The sequence below is a fragment of the Mirounga leonina genome, unplaced genomic scaffold, assembly GCF_011800145.1.
Source record: "Mirounga leonina isolate KUSES-001 unplaced genomic scaffold, KU_Mleo_1.0 Mir_178, whole genome shotgun sequence".
Taxonomy (NCBI): domain Eukaryota; kingdom Metazoa; phylum Chordata; class Mammalia; order Carnivora; family Phocidae; genus Mirounga; species Mirounga leonina.
The window spans coordinates 24699574-24714708 of NW_023270464.1; the positions used below are offsets into that span (position 1 = coordinate 24699574).

General features: G+C 54.3%; 1 protein-coding gene across 2 annotated transcripts in view; it reads right to left on the bottom strand.

Annotated features, from left to right (window-relative positions):
* The window catches only part of AP3B2 (adaptor related protein complex 3 subunit beta 2), a 29834-nt gene extending 15693 nt beyond the window's left edge, over positions 1-14141 (bottom strand). For both annotated transcript variants that reach the window (XM_035024228.1, XM_035024227.1), the window contains exons 1-8: positions 14029-14141; positions 6269-6344; positions 6052-6126; positions 5652-5747; positions 1095-1255; positions 745-811; positions 464-646; positions 91-374 (exon numbers count right to left, since the gene is read on the bottom strand). In XM_035024228.1, coding sequence (XP_034880119.1) covers positions 91-374; positions 464-646; positions 745-811; positions 1095-1255; positions 5652-5747; positions 6052-6126; positions 6269-6344; positions 14029-14141 — 1055 coding nt within the window. The remainder of the gene's footprint in view (positions 1-90; positions 375-463; positions 647-744; positions 812-1094; positions 1256-5651; positions 5748-6051; positions 6127-6268; positions 6345-14028) is intronic.
* Between the last annotated feature and the right edge of the window lie 994 nt (positions 14142-15135).

Sequence of the window (15135 nt, forward strand, 5' to 3'; positions counted from 1 at the left end):
CCCCGTGGGGGCGGGGCGGGGGAATGCCCCCCGTGGGGGCGGGGCGGTGCAGCACCCGTGGGGGCGGGGCGGGGCGGGGCGGACGCGCACCTGTGGCTGCGCAGCAGGCGCACCAGCGCCTTGGCGATGACGCCCACCTCCGCCTTGGGCGCCAGGTGGAAGTAGAGCTGTGCCACCGCCATGACCACGGCGGCGCTGCGGCTCTGCAACAGCGGCTTCGTGTTGCGCAGCAGCAGCCGGTGGTCGGGGTCCATGACGTAGGGCTTGCGGGCGGGCAGCGCTGTGGTGGCCGCCTCCTCCGAGCCCGGGCCCTTGGCCTCATCGTCTTCCGAGCCGTAGAAGGCTTTCTCGGGGTTCTCCTCCAGCAGAGATTCCTAGGCGGAGGCGGAGACGTGGGGGAGGCAGTGGGCGCCTCCTCCCGGCAGCCCTCCCACCCACGCTGCTAGGGCCCGGGCCCACTCACGTTCTGGGTGGGGCTCAGGAACTGCGTGCGCGCGTAGCGGGTGAGCATGCTGATGATGACCACCTGGCCCCACTCCTCCACGTCGATGAGCAGGTTGCAGAGTTTCCGGTAGTTCTTGTGAATCAGGTCGATGCGCTCCGGGCAGACCTCCTCGAAGGCCATCACCACGCTGCCCGCCACCAGCTGGGGAACGGACAGTGGCAAGAGAGGGTGAACAGGAAGGGCAGAGGCCTCTGTGCCGCTCCTTCCCACCACCCATCCGTGTGTGCCCATGTACACACCGTGGTCTTGTCGGCCAGAAGCTTCTCAATGACCTCGATCAGCTGGTCCTTCTGGTCAGAATCCAAACTGAAGGAGAAACGGTTGAGAGGGATTTGCCCCTCCCCCCATCTCCAGCCTTCCCAATATCTGCCCAAACTGTGCTCACCACCCCCACCCCAACCTTATTGGTAAAGAGGTGTGAGCTGCCACCACCACTGTCCTCCATGTCTATCAGTTCCCCAAACCATCTTAAACCATCCAAAGTATAAAAGAAGAAGGGCAATCTGCAAGACTTGGGAGAGCCTGGGGTGGGCTGGGGGCTTGGGAACCACCGCCCCCCGGAGGAGTGAATGGCTGGGTTGGGGCATACCTGTAGAGTTTAGGGATGGCATGAGCAGCTGTTTTCCGTACATAGGGTGACATGTCCGAGGCAGCTTCTTTGATGGCCAGCATCATGATGGGCACGATGATGGGCACCCGGATGCTAGAGAGGACACGCAGGGCACTGGCACGAATCAGCTGGTTGGGGTCCTAGGAGCAGAGGTGGAGGCAGAGCCCTGAGAGAGCACAGTGGCCTGATGGGAAAGGCCACGCCTATGGAACTTACTGTCTCTAGCTACCAGCAGTTCTTGCCTCCTGACCCCCTGAACCGTGGGCAAGTGCTAGGGACCTGGGAGGGACCACTTGAGGGAACTGACTCTTGGCCCCCGCCGCAGAAATCTGACACCGGAACAGTTGTGGCCATGGGTTGCTTCACTTTCAGGAAGAGTAAAAATCTTATAGAATACCTAAAGTTCCTGAAATACCTCCTGGTCTTTGGGGCGGAGTTGGGGGAGGGGGGTGTCTTTGTATTTATGCCAGAGGTGACTGCCCGCAAATTCAAACTGGCCTCCTTTCCAGAGTTCATCGTTAACACTCCTTTCCCCCAGCAACCTCCCAGAAATTGTTCTTCTTCCTCTTCCTCCACTGTTTAAAATAGACAGGTGCGTAGGCCCCTCCTCTTTGCTCCTGTTGCATCCAATACACACCCAAGAAGAGCCTTAGACACAGTACATTGCAATCATGGGAAAGCACCAGCACCAGCTGTAAATTGCTGTGAATTTTAGAGAATGGTGGACAACGGGAGAGGTGCTGGCACAAATAACGTGTAGATGCCTCCCTGATGTTCTAAAACGGGGAAAGAGAAGATCCATGAAATGACAGGGCACGATGATGGTAATCCCTGTCAAAATTCTAGAACTGATTTTTAAACACATGGTTTAGAAGCACTTATTTAAAAAGCAGCAGTCTGTGTTTGTTTAGAGTCAAATCACATCCTAGCTACTGCTCTAACCTATTTTTTCCCCTTTTATTTGGAAACAATTATGGATTCACAGGAAGTTACTAAAAAAACCATTTTCCTTTTTGATAGGGTAACTAGACTGGTCGATATTAACACTGTGGATCTCGATTTCAGCAAGGCACTGGTGGGAGTCTTGTAGCGTTTCCTGGCTGGCCGTTTTTGATGCAGGCTTTTTGTTTCACTTAATATGTAAGCATTTTAAGAGCAGAACTCATGTCTATTTTGTCTCTGTATTTCCATAGCCCTTTGCACATGAAAGGTGTTAAGAAATTTTTCTGCTATTGAATAAGATCCTTTCTAACAAGATAAGAAAATGCCAGCTGACTGTACAGTTAGGTGGATCCACAACTTGGTAAAACAGTGTACTTGGGGAAGGTTTATTAGCAGATTGGCATCAGCCTAGAAACATGATACACCATGGGACTCAGTCTGCTGCCCTGGTCTGTGCAGCTTATCAACATTTTGGAGGAAGACACAAAATCAAGAGAACAAGAAGAGCCTTAGACACAGTACATTGCACTCATGGGAGAGCATCAGCACCAGCACCACCTGTAAATTGCATTTTAAAAGAATTAAAATTTAGAATCACCCTGAATTGGACGCTGTGCTAAACCAATAAAATGAACTGTAATAGGGTTTCATAGGGGATTCAAGGGACCAACTGCATTAAGACCGCAGGTGGGGAGACCTAGATTATCTGACTGCCCACTGGAGGTTTGTCTGAATTGAGGCAACCACGTATGTGGGCTGCTAAGAAAGCAAACACAGTCTCAGCCTGGGTTGATAAAAAGAAGGGAGAATCCTTGATGGAAATGAATGGTTCTAGTGTATAAGCAAGCCCGGAGTCGTTAACAACAGAAGGAAAATGAGTCTTAGAGGAACACATTTATCATGTGATACCACTTACAAAACAATATTATATATTATTTAGGAATGATAAATGAGTAGTAAGAGAATGAATGCATGCGCATGAATGATAAACAGGAGAAGACACACAGGGGGCTTTGGCCGTTGATAACTTTTTCATTTCTTGTGCTTGGCGTATAGCTATTCATTATATTATTCTTTGCGCCTTTTGTGCGTCCGAAATAAATTTTTAAAAATTATAGCTATGGAGGTTTGGATAGACTATAATGCGATTATTGCTAATAGAATATAATGGTTTAAAAAAGAAGTTGTAGCTGCAGTGGAGTGACATCTTGGTCACTGGGGATGGCGGGTCAGATATGTTCTAGGGCAAGGTTGGGATGCTACAGCCCTCGGGCCAAATCTGTCTCCTGCCTTTTTTGTCAATAAAAATTTAATTGGAACCCGGCCAGGCCCACTCATTTATGGTTTCTTACACACTTCAAGGGCAAAGTTGGGTGGTTGCAGGGTTGAGGCTATGTGGCCTACAAAGCCTAAATTACTGTCGGCAGTACATAGAAAAAGGTTGCTGACCACTGTTCTAGAGAAATCATTGCATTGATTGGACTAAGGGGGCTCTGGTTTTCTAAAAGGGGAAAAGGGACAGACTGTGAAGACTGCACGTACATGTGCAAAACAACTAGAACGGTTCTTATAAAATGATTTAACCCTGATTCAAGTCAAAAGATCAGTTGCCAACGTAGATAGATCGATCCTATGGTTTTGACTTTAAAAAATTAGCCTAGCCTGATACGCAGCACAGGGATACCCAGGGGTTGCAGGTACTTGCCAGTGGCCGTGCTTGCTCCCCCGTCTCAGAGGAGCAGACCTTGTCGGCCTCTCCTGCTGGCCGTAGCACAGTGACCCAGGGCTGAGCCCGGATCTGGGCAGTCAGTTCTCAGGCTGCTCAGCAACCTCCAGAACCAGCTGGACATGACAAGGTGAGCTGGACCCTTCAGGGATGCTCTCACAGGAATGTGAACTAAATGTGTGGAAAGACTAGGGGAGTTAATGGCTGTCATCTGTGCTGAAAATGCTGAAAGGAGAGAGAACAGAATGGCAGTGATATTGGCTTCTGCATCCTTGAGCTAGACTGGCCAGAAAAGCGCGCAGTGGGGACTAGCACGCATGCATGTCATGTGCAAAACAAAAGGTGACAATATTCAGTTTAAATAGCATGAGGGGATTCAGCCCTCCGCACCATTCCTACTGCCCCTTCCCTTAGATGATTTCTTTTCTTTTCTTCCCTAGGGAGGGGGAGAAAGGGGGGGCGAGGGACAGAGGGAGATGGAGAGGGAGAATCCCAAGCAGGCTCCCCGCTGAGTGCAGAGCCCGACTACGTGGGGCTTGATCTCATGACCTGAAATCATGAGCTGAGCCGAAACCAAGAGTCAGAAGCTCAACCGACTGAGCCACCCAGGCGCCCCCAGGTGATTTCAATTTCTACATGCCTCCAAGAGCCTTTCAGTACAACAGACGTGATCCAGTCTCTAAAAGTGGGTATTTTGCATTCACTGGGGCATCTAAGACAAGTCAACTACTTCTGGTGCTAAACCGAAGAACTATCAACCTTGGGGCACCAGGGTGGCACAGTAAGTTAAGCCTCGGACTCTTGGTTTCTGCTCAGATCATAATCTCAGGGTCCTGGAATCAAGCCCCGCACTGGGCTCCCTGCTCAGCGGGGAGTCTGCTGGAGATGCTCTCTCCCTCTCCCTCTGCCCCTCCCGCTCACGCTCTCTATCTCTCTAAAATAAATAAATTTAGGGCGCCTGGGTGGCTCAGTTGGTTGGGCGACTGCCTTCGGCTCAGGTCATGATCCTGGAGTCCCGGGATCGAGTCCCACATCGGGCTCCCTGCTCGGCGGGGAGTCTGCTTCTCCCTCTGGCCCTCCCCCCTCTCATGTGCTCGCTCTCTCTCAAATAAATAAATAAAATCTTTAAAAAAATAATAATAAAAATAAATAAATTTTTAAAAAAGAAGAAAGAAGAAGAACGATCACCTTGTTTCAACTCTAGAGGAATGACCTGTTGTACTGAACTCACAGGAAATGGACAGTCGTGTGTTTATGGCTATGGCGTCTGCGCTGACTTTTGAACCCAAACCCCGTATCTGAGGCAGCTCTCCTACAGGGTAAACTTTGTTGTTTTCCTCTGGGTAGAGCTCATTTGTTTTCAACAAACGCTTTTGTCCTCCGTACCAAGTTCCAAAGTCATTGCTCCCCACAGAAACCCAGACTAGGAGCCCCAGCCGGAGCCAAGGCTGTGACCCGCAGGGGCGAGGAACCAGGTCAGCGCGCCCTCAGAGTCCTGTCTTAAGGAGGTGGACTTCTGCCTGGCTGCGGGCCACCGTTCCTTTACCCCAGTGGGTGAGGGAGCCCAGGGCTCTCCACGTTCAGGGGCTCGAGTGGCTCCTGTTAGCGACAGCCATTGCCCCAGGCTCCTCAGAGGAGGAGGACATGGTCCCTGGGCCCCCACTCCATGTCTCATGCCCCTTCTGAGCTGGCCTCCACCCTCTGAGGGTCCCGCTGGTGCTCTTCTCTGATGCGGACCCTCCCCACGCTAGGCAGGTAGGAACGGGTCTCCAGGCTGTTCCCCCAGGCACCGGCCTCTCCCTGGGCCTGCGACTCCAAGCCAGCGTCCACAAGCCCCGGGCGCCAGGGAGGCAAACTGCGGCTCTGACCTTGAGGCCCCGTTGGAAGGTGGAGATGGACAGCAGGGCCAGGTCCTGTTGCTCTTCGGCGTAGCGCACCAGGTACACGTAGACAAGCTTCTTCACCTGCGGAGAGCGGGTTTCTCAGCAGGACTGGCGGCCCCCCCCCCGAGATGTGGTCGCCTGGCCGGCTGTGGTCGCACGGACAGATGCTTCCAGAGCGGGGAGAGGGTCCCCACTGTGCCCCGGGTCCTTCAGTCGGACCCACGTCTGGTTCAGGGACATACAAACAGTGTCTTCTCCCGAACCGAGGGCATTCTGAGCAAGTCAGGCCCCCGGGGGCTGGATTGTTCTCTTCCTCACCCCAAGCAGCGGGAGTTTATTCCTGATGGAGGTGGGCGTGGGAGATCCCTCCCTGGGGGGTGCTCACCTCTATGTTCTTGCAGGCCACGTTCTTCACCACAGCAGGAAACAGGTCTGAGGCATTCTTTCCCCGGGCGATCATCTGGGTGGGGGGGTCAAGGGAGGGGGAGGAAGAGGGAGGAGGCCCACACTTATTAGGGGAAGGTCCACAAGGAGCCAAGGAGAGCTGCTCTTTGATCCCTGCCCACCAGGCCTCCACCCCGAGGACCCCCTTCCCCACTCACGGCCACAATCCTCTTCATGGCCTCCAGCTTGAGGGAATCCTTGTTGGTGTCTAGCATCTCCTTCAGGTCGTCATGCCTGGTGGGTCGGGGAGACAGAGGAGGTCAGCAGAGGGGACGAGGGTGGGGGTGGACCCAGGCAGAAAACAGCGACATGGGCAGGGGACTGGGGGTCAGGAGAAACGTGGGCCAGCCCATGGTACAGGTTGAATTGGGTCCCCCTCAAAAAAGATAACGTTGAAGTCCTAACCCCTAGAACCCCAGAATGTGGCCCTCTGGAAACTGAGTTGCGGCAGTTGTAATTAGGAGGAAGTCACACTGGAGTAAGGCTGACACAGTATTTCTGGTGTTCTAAGAAGACAGCGATGTGGAGAGAGACACAGGGAGAATGCCAGGTGAAGACAGAGGATTGGAGTGAGCCAGCTACAAGTCAAGGAACACCAGGGATTGCCAGGAAGCCACCAGAAGCCAGGAAGGGGTGAGGAAGGATCCCCCAACAGGTTGCAGAGGGAGCATGGCCCTGCCGACACCTTGATTTTGGACTTCTAGCCTCTGGCTCTGTGACACAATACCTTTGTCGTCCTAAACCACCCGCTCTGTGGTTCAGCTATACTTTGTTACAGCGGCCCTAGGAAACCCATACAGCTGGGGACCTAGAGCCAGAAGCCACGAGGAAAGGTTTGGGGTGGGAAAGGTATGGACCCCGCCCAGAAAATGGCCCGTTGGAGAGATGGGAAGGATCTGGATCCAGTGGAAAGGTGTCGGTGTCCAAAGAGGAGCAGGATGTCCTTGCCCCAGCCCAGGTGTGTTCCCAGGCCCGGACTCCACAGACTGATCTAACTCCGAGGACTGGAGGGGTCCCAGGCGCTCCAGAATCTATTGAGATTTTGGCCTCAGCACAAAAGCCAGAGTTATCACTTAACATTCAACAGTGATTCCAGGAAGTTATAAAACCCTCCTGGGAGAAATAAATGAAGATTTGAATACATGACCCCCTGCACACAGCTGAAGGGAGGAGAGGTAGTCCTCAGGCCAATACATAAATTTCATGCAATGTCCAATGAAATTTCAGTGAAGGCATTTTGTCAGACTTCCTAAAGTGGCAACAAAATTTGCCTGGAGAAAAAAAAAAAAATGAATAGGTTAAGAACTCCAGAGAATAGTTTGGGGAAAGAAGAGAACAATGGAGCGATGACAGACAACTTACCCTCTAGGAGCTCCAAACCCCAAACAGGCAATGACAAAAACTCCCTGGTACCAGGTTAAAAATAGAAAGTCAAAGGTCACAGGGGGCAATTTTATAAATGGATCTAAACTGATACATTAGGAACAAGTAACTCGCTAGCGGAAGAACGAACCCTTTCTTAGAAGGAAGAACCCTTTCTTCCCGTACATAAACGCGGCTGGGACACATCCTCGGCAGCAAAGGATTGAACTTGTACACGTGTCTCGGACCAAAATAAACCCCCCATCTGCAATTAATCGTGAAATGATTTTTAAATATGGAAGTGGAAGGGGAAATTTTTATTTTCAAGGTCATAAAATTATCAGTAACCAGATGGCTAAGGTTTAATTTTTTTTTAAATAACTTTGGTTTATAAAACTAAATTTAAGGAAGAAACAAATAGGGCAAGTGTATTTGTTTGCTAGGGCTGCCGTAACAAAGTACCACACATCGGGTGGCTTAAACAACCTAAATTTATTTTCTCACAGTTTTAGAGATGGTGTCAGCGGGCATGGTTTCTTCTGAGGCCTCTGTCCTTGGCTTGTGGACGGCTGTCTTCCTGTATCTGCACATGGTCTTCCCCCTGTGCATCCTGTGTCCAAATTTCCTCTTCTTATAAGGACACCAGTCAGACTGCTTTAGGGCCCTAATGACCTCATTTTAACATAATCACCTCTTTAAAGACCCCTTCTCCAAATACAATCATATTCTGAGGTACTGGAGGTTAGGACTTCCACATAGGAATTTGAAGGGGACACAATCCAGCCTATAATAGCAACAGAAAGGAAAATTTGGGGATATGGCAAATAAAAATTTAATATTCAAAATAAAGTACTGATACCAATTTAAGGTTTATATCCAGCATTCACGGTCAGGGCTACTGCAAGCATATCCACCATCTGCTTGCCCCTCCAAGTAGACATAGCCCTGAGCTGTTGCTCCCCATTCCATGAGTGGAATATAGTCTGGTATTCTTTGGCCAGGTACCCTTCTGCAGTGAACAACCTGCCCAACCATACTCAGAGGTCTAAGGGCTGGTGGTCAAAGAAGTGAACAGAGAACTATGAATAAACTCATAGAAAAAATATGTCTATACACAGCTGATACAGCTGTGGGACAACTGATGTGCCCATGTATTGCCAAAATGGTTCCAAAATGTGGTGAGCAGCGATGTGTGGGGTCCTGCACAGTTCTCTCATCTCCCAGATGATACTCTGATAACCCACAGCTTTCGACCCAGGCAGGAGAACCCAGTCTAGAAAGGTATCACCAATGGTGGAAATTAAAAAGCAGTGAAACATTTAGAAACAATAGAAAATCAGAAATGAGAGGGAGCAGTGATAGCAGGGAAGAGCGTGACGGTAGTTACAGACGGGCAAACGGGAGGCTGATGCTGAGAGATGAGTAAGCGACGAAAGCTCAGAGGAGGAGAAAAACCGACATGACACATGCCTAGTCCTCGGGCTGCATTCTGCACAAATGCCTGAGTGCCTACATACATTCAGAAAGGACAGAAGCGGTGCTAAGAAATGGATGTTCCGAGGGGTTTAGGAAGTGTCTTTCCTGAACAGATTTTCTGATGGAAAGCGAAGTAGAAAGATGATGTTTTCCAGAACACAGAGGACTTGCTAGCTGTCAGAAGAAGGCAGAAGATGTCCAGCCCCAGCCATGTTGATCTAAAATTCTCTCACTTGAGGGATGCCCCCCAAATCAGAGGATCCTCTCACTCTCCCAAACACAAATCAGGTGGTCAATTCCTAAGGGGCAGAGCTCAGGACAACGGGGGTATAGAAAGAGGGACAGACCATGCAGCCGGGCCTGGGCAGCACCAGGGCTGCGAGGAGAATGAAAGCCGGGCACCCCCATCCCCAGTGGACAAACGCACACCGCTGAACTGCCGGGTTCCTCCACACATACACCTCACAGTCAACTCACCTACACACCCCAACACCCCCACCAACACCAGCGCCATCCACACATGCCACAGACACTCCCGTATGTCCCCTGCAGACTCACCTGCGCCCCAGACAGCCCCACAGACGTACCCACACCCCCAGACACACCTGTTCCCCCACAGACACACCTGCGCCCCAGACATCCTCAGATCCCCACATCCCCACACCCCCACAGACACACCGCATAGATATATCCACCACCCCAGACACATTCGCACCCCCAGACACACACGATTCCTATATAAACCCACACACGCCCACACATGCCCCCTGCAGACACACACCCACCGCCCCCAGAGAAACCAACAGTCACAGACACATACCTCACATTCAGACACTTCCCACAAACACACTCTCCACGCATACGCCCACATACCCACCAGCACACACCTCACCTAGACGCCCGCAGACCCACACACATCCCCACCAGACCCCTCCGTTCTCCCCCACGCCCTCATCTGCACACGCACAAGCCACGCAGTGCACCCCCCCCACGCACACTCCCCCCCCAACATGCACCACGTACACACACACCCTTGGGACTAGACTGGCACTCTGTCTCATTCCCCAGTGCCCCGTGGGCTCCTAGTTGAGATTCCGGAGGATGGATTAGGCTTCTAGGATCAAACACGCGCAGCCTCACGGATCCTCCGGCCTCCCTCTGAGGGGTCAGCCTGTGGTGACCTCACCGGGAGCAGTCGGAGTTCGCCCGGCCTCTTTAACTCTGGGTGTTCTCTAAAGCACACTTCCTCACACCCGGCTGCCCTCACCACTCCTAGAAATGCCACAGGCCCTTGTCAAATGCACACGCGCCGGGGCATCGCGGCAGCGCCCACACGACCCCCCCCTCCCCGGCTCTGCGGGCTCTGGGCCCCGGCACAGGGGACCTGAGAGAGCGGAGGGACTGTGGGTATAGCCCAGGCGGGCTTGTTAAATGCCACCCCGGGTCCCACGTCTTCACGGCACCAGCTTGTGTGCCCAAGAGCGAGAGGAAGCAAGGGGTACACAGCGACGCCCCAAAGCCAGGAAACACTAGCCTCCCGTGGTCAGATCGTCTTACACCGCATTCACTCTGACCCCCGGCCCGGCCTGAGGGCCTGTCCAGCGGGCCAGCCAGGGCGCAGAATGTGCCACTGAGGCCAGACGTGCTCACCTCCCTCTCCTCGCCACCAGAATCCCAAACTCTGCGCCTTTGCCCGTCTCCCAACCTCCCCCAGAGCCCACTTTAGCCAGGACCCAGGAGGGGGGACGGTCAAGGTGGGACCACAACACTATTGTCCTCCCCAGAGAGCTGCTGGAGTTAAGTTCACCCCCCTCATACCCTCAGCCCCCACACTGTGCCCCTGACCCGCCCCCCGCACCCTAAATCCCAGCCTCATCCCCCTCCTAAGGAGCTGGGACTTGGAAGAGCCTGAGCTGAGGGCAGCCGCCACCCACTGCTTGTCTTCCCGGCATCGGGGTGAGGGTCCCTGGGAGTTCCTCTGTACCTTAGCGGCTGGCTCTGGCTCTGGCCAGGCTCTGGGCAAGGTCCTTCCAGGGACGCTTCAGGGGATGTGTCTTCCTCCGGGGCCTGCAGCCACCGCAGCTCCTCAGGCTGTAAGGCCTGGTACCAGGGTGGGGGCCCGCCTTCAGGGGCCAGCACGGGGCTGGCGGCCTCCTGGTCAGCCCCACAGGCCCCTCTGCCCCCTGGCCTCCCAACGGCCCCCGGGAGCTGCAGGAATCGCTGCATGGGGCACCAGGTCCTGCTCTGAGATGAGACTGAGCTGACCGGGGAGCTGGGGATGCCTGTCGCTGTCCTAGATGGCCCGCCCCCGAAACTCAGAAACCAGACACTGGCAGGGAAGGAGGCTCCAGTTTCCTTTTCACTGCTCAGAGACAGGACTCGAGAGGGGATGGAAGGTAGGGACTGGGGACTAAGCCACCTCAACCTCCAGCCAGGGGGCGAGGGGGTCAGGGGAGAGCTGATCCAGACAGAGGTGAGGGACGCCCTCCTCACCTCCACTCTCTGGCCACATCTAGACCTCTGCCTCCCCAGAACTGCTCTTCCTCAGAAATCCAGTACACCTCCTGTCCACTCTGACCCGAACCCAGACCAGTTCCTCGATTCCTTCCTTCCTATCAGCCTTCTCTGATCTCTACTTCCTCCTTCCCTGGCCTAGGCCCCCCTGGGGCCTCCAGCCGCTCTCTCACTCACACCCCTGGCCCTCCTATCCAGGTTGCCCCTACCCTGCCAGGAGTAGTTGGCTCTTTTCGCTCCATTTCAGACCCCCTCCAAGCGCCTCAAATCCCCACCCACAGCCTTGCTCTCCTGCTCTTAGGACTTGGCCACCTGCTTCTCACAGAGAATGAAAGGCCTCAGACAAAATCCCCTGCACCTCCCAAACACCTGCCTCTCCTCTCCTCCTGCCCTCCTCCCCCTGGGCAGCAATCCTCCTCAAAGCCAGCTCGGTCCTCCCACCCAGCTCCGAATGCCTCCGCCTCCCCCCATCACCCAGGGGGCCCTGTGCCTTCAGTTCCCTTCAGCCTCCCCCACACTGCTGGCTCCTTCCCACCAGCAGTTAGACTTGCTCTTCCATCCTGATAATAAACAAAAATAACACAAATAACACAAACCTTCTTGAACTAATGATCTCCTCCAGCAACTCTTTTTTTTTTTTTCTCTCCCCTTTACAAACTTCCGGGAAGCAAATTCCCCATTCGCTGTGTTTTATTTATTCACCTCTTATTTGCTCCTCTACTCACTTTCACCTGGTTTTAGACGCTGATAAGAATTTAGGGCTGAGGGGCCATGATGTCTGCAACTTACATGGCTCAGCCAAAACTATTTATGGCTAGAGGGTTATATAAAACATATATGGTATAATGTCAACAGTGGTTGGATCTAGGTGGAGGGTATTCATGTATTCCTTGTAGTGCACACCCAATTTTTCTGTACGTTTAACACTGTTCATAATAGAATGTTGGGGGAAAATAATCCAGCTCCCCCTCTTCTGACTTTGCCAGACTTGTCCCCCAGGACAGGAGGTGGGGAGTAGAGCAGGGCGGGGTTGACCTGCTCTTTGTCAAACCAACGGTCATGATTTCTTTCCCTTGTTTGAGTTGACCTTGCTGATCACTTCCTCCTCGAAACCACATTCTGTTTTCCTTCTCTCTTTGGTTTACTTTTTTTCAGTCACCTTGAAACACTTTCCCCCTGCATTCTTTAGGGTTCATCTCTGTGAGCTGTCTGAACTCATTTCATATACTCTCCCTGGGTTATCTTAACTTCCTTCTGTGGCTTTGATTAATACATATATGTTAATAATCTCTCCTGGAACCCAAATCCTAAGATCCAGCTACCTCCCAGGCTTGAATATCCCTCAGAGTTTACAATTTCAGCCTGTCAAAAGCAGGGCTCAACATTATTTTCACCAATTTTCTTGTAACCCCTTTATTTCCAATCACTCTGTATGGTGCTACCATCTATCCAGTTACAAGAAATAGTAACCTGAGTATTATCCTTATCTTCTCCCCCCAGTTAATCATCAGGTTTGTGACTTCTACCGCCTCAACAGTCCTCAAATCCTCTGCCCCTCCCACAGGCTAAACCACCCTCATGTCCCCCTCCCCCAACTTCAACACGCCCTCGTCTCCTGCTCAAACCAGCACACCCCCCGGTCTCTTCTCCACAATCCAGCCTAGAATCCTTCTAAAATGCAAATCTGCTGTCACCTGCTCAGAACCCGTCAGCTCCTTGGCATCTTCCCACCCTCATTTCTGGTCGCTCCAGGGGCTTGCACAGCGATTCGGGCCATATTGTATTATTAGCACCTACAAAACCTGTGACTTGGCCACCTCCCTACAAGCTCCTTCCTCCGCCTGGAACATCCCTCCCTCTCCCCTCTCCCCGTCCTCCAGGGCCAGGGACCAGCTCCTCGCACCCCTCCGACGCTCCCACAACACGGATTCTTCCTCTGTGCTCCCCTCTAGAGCAACTAGAGGACGAGGACCAAGGGCCGTCTCAGGTTCACGCCTGTATTCACAGTCACGAGGATGAGAATGGACACGGCAGCCCCTTACAAATGCTTGTTTCAGGATTTACAAATAAACGAAAGAAGCCACGAGTGAGCCAAAGGTGGGGGGCGGGGGGAGTGGGAAGTCCAGGTGGGGCTGAACTCCAGGGGCAAGGAGGGAAGCGGGAGTGTGTGAGCGCGGGCGTGGGGCCAGAATGAGGGAAATGGATTTGCAGGAGGGGCCGGGCCTGGGAGGTTCCGAGGGCACACGCAGGGCCGGCCTCCCCAGACAGGCCCCAGGCTCCAGCTCACCGGCGCGGACCCCTCCCCCGCGATCTTCGGGAGCCGGCTGGCCCCGCGCGATAAAGGCGGCGAACCTGTAGTGCAAACCCACGAACTGCGGGCACGCCCGGGGCGGGAGGGTCGCCCCCGCCCCCGACGGCCTGCAGCCCCTCCCCGGGTCCCGGCCGGGCCCTGGCGCGGGGGACCCGGGCGCCCGGGCCCGGCCGCGGCGGGAGGGGGCAGGGCGGGCTTCCGGTCCGCGAGGCCGGGGCGCTGTCCATGGTGCCGGCGCGCCGCGGGCTCCCTCACCGCTTGTAGTCGGAGGAGAAGATGCCGCCGCTCGCCGGGTCGTGGCCGTACTCGGGCTCCCCGGGGCCGGCGGAGCCGCCCTTGTCCTCGCCGTAGGCGGGGGCGGCCGACATGGGGCGGCCGGGGAGAGCGCTTCGCCGGGGCGGAGGCTGGGGCCGAGGAAGCGAGCGCAGGCCGGGCTCCGCAGAGGCCGCAACCTGCGCGAGCAGAGGCAGCGCGCGGATTTATCAATCAGGGCCGCGCGGCGAGGCTCTTAAAGGCACCGGCGCCTGAGGTTGGGGGGCGTGTCCGCGGAGGGGCGGGGCTGCGCCCCAGGGGCTGGCCCCGCCCGCATCCCTCGGAAATCCCCGCCCCCTTCCCCCTCCCCGTGAGGGATCCTCCTGTCCTTTAGAGGGACCCAGATTCCGGGTCCGGGGGTGGGTGGAGGCCTCTGGACTGAGGGTGGGACAGCCTTCCGGGAGAGGCAGAGCGCCTTCCCTCACCCTCCCGACCACAGGGTCTCAGTGGGAGGGCCTCTAGGGGCTCCGCTCATTCCAGACACGACCACGGATGCTCCCCCGCGCGGTGGAAGGAAAGCCGGGGACTGAAGAGGGGGCTGTGTTACAGTGCTGGGGGTCCTAGAGCGGGAAGGAGGCACAGCACCCAGAGACCCGCTTCAGAGACCAAAGACGCTCTCTCTCCCAGCTCCATCTTTCCTACAAAATCTGGGCCCCTTGGATGGTGTCTTGGTTTCTCCTGGACGTGACAGAATTTAAGGAGGTTTGGTCCATGGGAGGAGACTGCAGCAGGCTGCAGGCAGAGAAATGGAGACTGAATAGAAGGGATAGTGAACCCCGAATTCATCTTTGCAAAAACAGTTTAATGACCATTTCTGAAGCCCCCATGCACACTCAGGAGGACATAAGATCACACCTAGTCCACAGTCAAATTCATGTCCACCGACACCTAGGAAGGAAGGGAGAGAGGGAAGAGGCTGGGTTAAGGTCTGGTGTGACAGCCAGGACTCCTGGATCATGTGAGGCCTCCAGCTCAGTTTCCAAGGCCCGAAGTACCCCCAAGGAAAGACGGCCTGGATCTAGAGAGAAAGTAGTGACCAGGTTTTGGGAA